This window comes from Heliconius melpomene, chromosome 8 (genome assembly GCF_056956725.1).
Source record: "Heliconius melpomene rosina isolate 202511_hmr_F chromosome 8, ASM5695672v1, whole genome shotgun sequence".
NCBI classification, from domain to species: domain Eukaryota; kingdom Metazoa; phylum Arthropoda; class Insecta; order Lepidoptera; family Nymphalidae; genus Heliconius; species Heliconius melpomene.
Genome location: NC_140396.1, coordinates 1,275,335 through 1,283,115, shown reverse-complemented (window position 1 = coordinate 1,283,115; position 7,781 = coordinate 1,275,335). Strand labels below are relative to the sequence as shown.

Here is a 7,781-nt window from a genome sequence, read left to right as displayed (position 1 = left end):
TTCTTTTAAATTTATATAGAACTAAAATTAGTTAAATAAGAAAAAAAAATCTAAGATAATGGTGAAACAAAATTAAATGATTTATTAGGTGGTTTTCTTTAATTTAGTAATAATCCGTTATGTAGACTGGTCAATTACGAATTTACATATTTTTGAAAGTGTAGGTTGTTGAGGCTGTCGTGCCGTAATGCCTCAAAAGAATCGGGGGGAAGCAGGCTATTTTGTAACCATATTGACATGAGATCACATGTATTGACATGATGTCACATATGTGGTCATGAGATCTCATGTGTGGATATCACATCTCTCGTGTGGATGTGAGAATTCGTGTATACATGTGACAATGATAAGAAAAAGTCACTCACCACTCCTCTCAATAAATGCTGCCCTAGAACCCTAGGTAATCTTTTAGAAATAAATGAAATTTTCATCAAATCATAAAAGAAAAGATAAATAAATTAAATAAAAAAATCACTAAGTATATTCCCATCATTTAATAAACAAGGCAATAATCACAGGTTGCTTTAACAACGAACAATCACTTGAGACTGACACATACAAAAAAATATATGAAATTGAAAATGGCGAAATTTTACAATTAACATTGTGTGACAATTTATACAAGTTTATAATAATAATCATCATTATTATATATAATGGTTATTATACTTCTACAGAACAATAATGTGATACAGATAAGAAAAAACAAACTTATAGGCCCTGTCTTATACATGAGATTTTAAGACATTAAAATACTTTTAATGATTAAATATACATGAAAAGCTATAAATATACATTTACTGTAACAATTAAAACCCTTCTATTGTTAGGTCCATTAATAAAAACATTAAAAAGAAAATACATTATCTTTTATTTAAAAAAATACTATTTAGTATTGGCTACAATGAAATTACTAAAAATAAAAATTACAACAGAACTACGTATTAAATGTAAAAAATTACGTACTTTAATCAAAATAAATTTGCATTATGATTGATTTTGCATTCCACACAGTATGGACCGTAAGACCTGTTCAGTAGTTAAATATTAGAAATATTATAATTTATAAATAAACACTGAGGCTAGTTGTGGCGCAGGGCCACAAATGTGTGGGTTCGATTCTCATTTGGGGAAATAAAATATTAAATATTTTCATTCCCAGTCAACACTCAATAATTTTAATATACCACACACACCTCCACTTACCACAGATAAAAATATAACGTTCATAAATGAATTGTCTTAAACTGAAAGAATTTTTCAATATTAATCATTAATTCCTGAGATAAGTACGATCAACAAAACCAACCTTTCAGGTTTATATTATTTGTATAGATGGATGTAGTCAAATCTAAGACTGTTCACAAACTAGTTAATAAATAAAAAAAATACATATGAATAAATTGCAAGGTAATTATTAAATAATAATTATTATATCCAATTATTATATATAAAAGTGTTCTACTCCTATTTATTTAATGTTAAATTTTTGCCAAGTCTAAGTTTACGTTTCTTGCATTTTGATATTCCTTTAATTTACTAATATTTAATTTTTTTTAGAAGCCAAATAAAAATAAATACATTATATTTTAAAAATTAAATATCAAGTCATTCCACTTTATCAAGTAATTGTATATATCTTAGTTTCAAAATTATGCACCAACAAACAAAATCAATTGAGCTACTTCTATTTAACAACAAACAGACCTGACCATACAACTTTTTAAGTAATTAAAAGACAATATTTCCATAATAACAAAGTGGTAAAAGAACCTACTTTCTATACTTATCCGCCTTATAATGTAGGAACCACATCAATGCGAATAAGCAGCTTGGAGGACTCTGTATAGGGCCTGAGGAGTTCACCATGTCTTCTATTTCTGGTATCGTCTTCTCCACCACTTCTATTATTTCGTCGTCCACGCCGCCGCCTTGAAAGTTTTTTTGATAAAATTATTTATTAAAATATTATATGTACGTTATTAAATGTGAAATCAATAAATATCTTTTATTGTTAAATAAAATGACCATTGAGAGTTTATACGCGTTGGTAGTGGATTCTATATTCAACCAAAGGAAAAGAATTATTCTAATTTGTCCCGGTTGAATAATGGAGCATTGAATTCCGCGATTCATTTTTTTTTCGATCTTGTACTTAAAGTTGCTATCTATATTGGCCTTTACAGCGACACCGGGTGGGCAGAGTGTTCTGTCCCTAAAATATATGCAAGCACTACATGCGTGAGAAGATATCATCGGCGGAAAGGAGGTTGCAGGATTCGAATTTTGGCTAGCGGCCTTCGATCGCAACCGCAGCTTATTCATTAAAGTGCTATTAATAAATTATTATGATCAGTAGGCAAACTTTATAGTTACCGTTGGTTGATTATTTAAACTGTCGGTAACTACGAATGTAAGCAGCATTTTTCCCTTTAGGTCAAGTTTTGGTGTGTAAGCGGAGAAAAAAAGGAGAAATCGGACCCTATTACTGAGACTTCACTATCTGTTCATCTATCACCACGTTCGTTCGTTCGTTCGACTCGTCCCCGTTAAGACGCTTGCGTTTCACATTTACAACCGAACTATGCAGGCATTACGTGTCGAATCGCAGAACTCAACGCCGCGCTTTGTTTCGTTACCAGAGCATGGTAAGAAAAACATTAAATATTTCATATTTTCCACCCACATTTAATCATGTAAAGCGTAACTATGCTAATAATGCGTCAAAAATTACTGCAACAACAAATTAATCAACCGTTTAACTAATTCGATACACGTGATGATAACAAACACCTATTTATACGACCTTCAATAATAATATAGGAATCGTGTATTGTACAATAATCGTAAATACGTCACGAATATAAATTGTATATAAATATTTCCATATATATATATGTGAAATATGTGTTTTTTTAGCTTCACATCATATCCCGCTCATAGCAGGGTAGACAGAGGGAACCTGGAAACCTGGTATTAAGATATTGTTCCCCATCTCTGCCGGATTCTGGAGGCATTGCATGTTAATTATCAAAACTTAATGCTGTGCTTTGCCTAGTTACTGGAGAAATGAAATTCTCAAGTAGGAATCAAACCCACAACCTATTTTAGTTGGTGCTCATATTTTCGATCATCCATAAATTTTTGGGAGTGTGTTGGGATGGATTCATATTATTTTTTGGTGAATTTGACTTTTTCATCTCTAAATCAAAGATCCAGCCTCCTATTACCTACATTGCTAGCCATATCTATGTGTGCTTTGGCATTTATTACGTAATTATCATTATTTATTAGAAGTTTTATATAATATTACATAACAATTATTAACTATTGCATATTATATAACATAAAGACAATGTGGCACAATGGGACAACATTTAACTAAAATATGTAAGTTGTGAGTTTAATCCTCTTTTAGGGGAATATTTGTGTGTGAGAACAAAGTGCCTCATTTTATATTCATAAAAAAACATTTTAAGATACCTTGTTCTGTCTTCATATCATCTGTAACTTCACAATAGAAGAATGTTTGTAATGCTCCCTGAACACCAACACCTGATCTATAAATTATGAACAAATTCAATACATTTAAATTCTATTTAATTGCTAAAGTTAAAAAAAACAATACAAGTTTAAAATATAACACTTTGAATAGCTTAATTATAATTAAAAATTATTAAGATTATTATTATATCACTATTGCAGTTACACACTATACAATATTAATCACCTTCACACTGTATCCCACACACAGCAGGTTAGGCAGAGGGAACCTAGTGTTAAGACACTCCATTCCCCACTTTCTACCAAATTCTGGGGCATTGTTTGTTGAGTTGAGTACAAATAAAGTGATTATAAGTCTAATTTCCACTTGGTGGAATTTGATGTTAGTTGACAAAGTGCAATGTTGTCTTCCACCATTCATATGCAGTTTATTAAATATGCTGAGGATGGAGTATCTTGGCACTTAGTTTTATCTACCTACCATTCTATATGAGAGTCTTGTCCTACCTTAAAAAAACTTTTCCTATAAATGTGTTAGTTTACCTGTAAGAAGTTATTTTATGTAACTTTTCAAGTGGTACATCATATCCGCACTCTTCTAATACCTCCTCTTTTGCTATTTCTTCCACTGGCTTGTTTTTATCAATAATTCCAGCACACATTTCAAGTGCAATGCCTAGTGATGCTGGATATTTGTTAGTATCTATTATATCTTCTTGGCGGTCGTCAGGATGAATACAATTGTAATAAATTGCTAGAATAATAATGAAAAATATATAAATTCTTATATATATAATAAACAAAAATATTATATTGTTAACTTAAGTTAAATACTTACCCGGTCTAAACTGCTTCACGAAAACCATAACCTTCCTACTAACATTAAAAACTACGATAGCAACGCTATCGTGAACTTCAAGTAAATCCCAAGTCTTCTCTTTACCGTTTTGTGTGTAATTAAATCTAAATGGTTTCACGTAAGGAGAATCCGGGAGAGGTGAAATGTAAACTTTCTTCAAATCCTCCATGGTCAAGTTAAACTTTATTTTAACTATAATAAAATAATTATATACTATTTGATTTAAATAGTGCTCTTTTAAGTTTAGCTTAAATCAACGTTAATATGAAGATTGAAGTATAATGTATATATTTGTTTTCTTAGTGAAAAATTTTACTTCAAGTTCAAATCTGCAATACAATTTGACAAATACAATTTTCAAGTGCCACCGCAGATTTACACAGATTATATTTGTCTGGAATGTAATTAATATAGGAAATTATTTATAGACGTACAGTACGGCCGATGTGTCGGGGAATGGGGAAGAAAATATTCAAAAGTAAAGAAAACTAAATCAGTACAGTCATCTTAAGCTTACTTCAACTCATTGATATTTTAGTTATATATTGATTATATATTGATATTTTTAAGTAAGAAATGAATATAATTATGATACCAATAATGAGGAACTGAACTAAATTGCCATTGTATATCTTATTCAATAATTCTATAGAATTTGAATATAAATTAAATAAGTTTATTAAATATATGAAGTAGAAAGCAATTCGATAAAGAAATAATATGTATAAGATATATTCTTTTTAAAATATTTTTGAAAAGTAAAAATAATATTTTAAAAGTATTACACCCAAATTGTTTAAAATTTATAAATATTTTGGCAAATATATTTATAAGCTATGAAGTCATATTTATATTATCTGTATTCTATACTGTACTAAAGACTAAACTAAACTGCTAGAAGCTAGAACCTAGAACTCGTAAAGTCAAAGTTATATTTATATCAGAATTTTACTAAAATATATGAAAATTAAAACTTTCTGGCTTAGAAAAACCTACATTTTTATAATAAAATAGCTAATATTATTCAATTTCTACTAATTGTGATGTAAATGAGACAATAATAATGGCTCAACCAGAAAAGCCTGCTAAGACGGGCTTTATCATTAAGTTATCTAGTGAAACTGTACAAAAGTTAGCAGAAGAGGAGCAGAAAGTTAAGGAAAGTATTAAAAAAACGGAAGAAAACATTGAAAGCAAAGATGAAAAAGAAGAAAATGTCAAAAAAGAAACTTCTTCAAAAGACTTGGTAAAACCGAGTGAAGAGCTCCAAACTAAAAAACGTGAGTCTTCGACTAACAAAACTGTGGTTTCTCAAAGTAAAGAAAAAGATGACGAAGAAACAGCACTAAACTTACAATCCATGGAAGAAAATTATGGTAGCTATGCTCCATATATTACATATGAGGGTGATGTTGCTATTTATACTGATCCATCAACACAACAAAAGTATACTTGGAGTAAAGAAAGTAATTCGTGGGCTCCCAAGTCAGGAGAAGAGATTCCTGGTAGAACATATAGCTATGAAAATGATACTCACATTTATACTGAAGCTGATGGCTCTAAGTTCTTTTGGGATGATACAAAAAAAGCTTGGATACCTAAAGTTGATGATGATTTTTTAGCCTTTTATCAAATGTCATATGGATTTGTGGATAATACCACTAAAGAAGAACCTAAAACTGATAAAAAAACAGAAGACAAAAAGAAAGTAGAAATTGGTGTGAAAAGAAAAAATGAGCCACAATGGTTTGAGCAATCTGATGAATTAAATACTAAAGTTTATGTATCCAACTTACCACAAGATTTAACAGAAGAAGAGTTTGTTGATTTCATGCAAAAATGTGGCTTAGTTGAACGAGATCCTGCCTCACAAAAAATGAAAGTTAAACTTTATATGGATAAAGAGCAAAATTGTTTCAAGGGTGATGCTTTATGTACATATATCAAAATTGAATCTGTTGATTTAGCGCTAAATTTACTCGATGGTAGTGACTATAAGGGTAATAAAATTAAAGTAGAGAGAGCTCACTTCCAAATGAAAGGTGATTACAATCCTGCTTTAAAGCCCAAAAAAAAGAAAAAGAAGGAACTTGAGAAATTAAAGAAAATGCAACAGAAACTATTTGATTGGAGGCCTGAGAAATTTATTGGGGAAAGATCAAAACACGAGAAAGTTGTAATTGTCAAAAACTTATTCCACCCTTCAGATTTTGATAATGAAGTGCAATTGATTTTGGATTACCAGCAAGACTTACGAGAGGAATGTAATAAATGTGGAGAGGTTAAAAAAGTTGTGATTTATGATAGACATCCTGAAGGTGTCGCTCAGATCTCTATGAAAGAGCCAGAACAAGCAGATGCAGTAATTGAGCTTATTAATGGGAGGTGGTTTGGTAAGCGACAGATTACTGCTGAAACATGGGATGGTCGTACAAAATTCAGAATAGCAGAAACTGATGCTGATTTAAACCAGAGAATTAACAAATGGGATAAATTTTTAGAACAAGAGGAAGGCAAGGATAAAAAGCAGCCTGGTATTACTTCTAAGGAGTCTGAACCTACAGACATGGAGAAAAATGAGAGCAAAGAGGAAGAAAGTAAAACTAGTACATAATGTAAATGTGTATAATAAATATTTTTCCGTTTATCCAAAGCTTTTTATTAATTAAATGTTACATAATTCTCAAAAAATTAACGATTTATAAGTATAACAAGAATTTTATGACTACTGCAGTGACTTAAAAGACTACACATTATGTTAAAAATAAAACCTTATTTCTTAGTACTTATAAATAAAAATTTTAAGAAATCTGTACAAGCAAATAAATAGTATTTTATGAAAATGTATATACTACTCAAAACAAAATAAGGACCACTGCAATTTTCAAGTATACTTATGTGTTACTGGGACTTAGGTATTAGAAAATGATGAAGTTCGTTAGATTTACTATTTTCTAATGTAATTAACTTAAAATTTAATTAAAATCGATACAATAAAATTAACTTAGAATTTTTTTAACTGACTATCCAATTTTGACAAAAAACTCACTCCCGCTTATGAAGCTTTTAAAAACTTTTAGCATTTGTAAAACTTTTTTTTTTGTTGTCTTCAGTATCGTGTGTACCCTCCTCTTTTTTGTACACATTCCTGAAGCCTGGAAGGGACACTTTCAATCAAGTGTCGTACTGTTTCTTGAAGAGTTTGCTCCCAGCTTGATTTGAGCACTTGAATTAACTGTCGTTCGTTATGTACGGGCCGGTCAGTACTTCTAACGCTTCGTTTGAGTAGATCCCACATGTGTTCTATCAGATTGAGGTCTGGACTGTTCGCGGGCCAAGGTAACACCTCAATCTCAGCTTCTTCTAAAGCTGCTTTGGTGGCTCGAGCGGTGTGTGCGGGTGCATTGTCGTGCATCAG

General features: G+C 30.6%; 2 protein-coding genes across 2 annotated transcripts; one reads left to right on the top strand and one right to left on the bottom strand.

Annotated features, from left to right (window-relative positions):
• Positions 1–479: 479 nt before the first annotated feature.
• On the bottom strand, positions 480–4,858 carry LOC146536613 (uridine diphosphate glucose pyrophosphatase NUDT14-like). Its single transcript, XM_085189016.1, has 4 exons — positions 4,343–4,858; positions 4,048–4,258; positions 3,484–3,560; positions 480–1,931 (listed from the first exon to the last, which is right to left on the bottom strand). The coding sequence occupies exons 1-4, from the start codon at positions 4,530–4,532 to the stop codon at positions 1,774–1,776; spliced, it is 636 nt and encodes a 211-aa protein (XP_085045142.1). The 5' UTR covers positions 4,533–4,858; the 3' UTR covers positions 480–1,773.
• A 372-nt stretch (positions 4,859–5,230) lies between these two features.
• On the top strand, positions 5,231–7,010 carry barc (RRM1_TatSF1_like and RRM2_TatSF1_like domain-containing protein barc). Its single transcript, XM_085189368.1, has one exon. It carries the CDS (start codon positions 5,427–5,429, stop codon positions 6,975–6,977), a length of 1,551 nt encoding a protein of 516 aa, XP_085045494.1. The 5' UTR covers positions 5,231–5,426; the 3' UTR covers positions 6,978–7,010.
• Positions 7,011–7,781: the final 771 nt, after the last annotated feature.

Bases quoted from the DNA above. Each gene is read 5' to 3' on its own strand.
- LOC146536613 (XM_085189016.1), bottom strand. From the start codon at position 4,532: ATGGAGGATTTGAAGAAAGTTTACATTTCACCTCTCCCGGATTCTCCT. The intron at 4,259-4,342 runs GTAAGTATTTAA...TTATTATTCTAG, and splicing joins CGTGAAGCAGTTTAGACCGG to CAATTTATTACAATTGTATT. The intron at 3,561-4,047 runs GTAAACTAACAC...CATAATTTATAG, and splicing joins CATAAAATAACTTCTTACAG to ATCAGGTGTTGGTGTTCAGG.
- barc (XM_085189368.1), top strand. From the start codon at position 5,427: ATGGCTCAACCAGAAAAGCCTGCTAAGACGGGCTTTATCATTAAGTTA.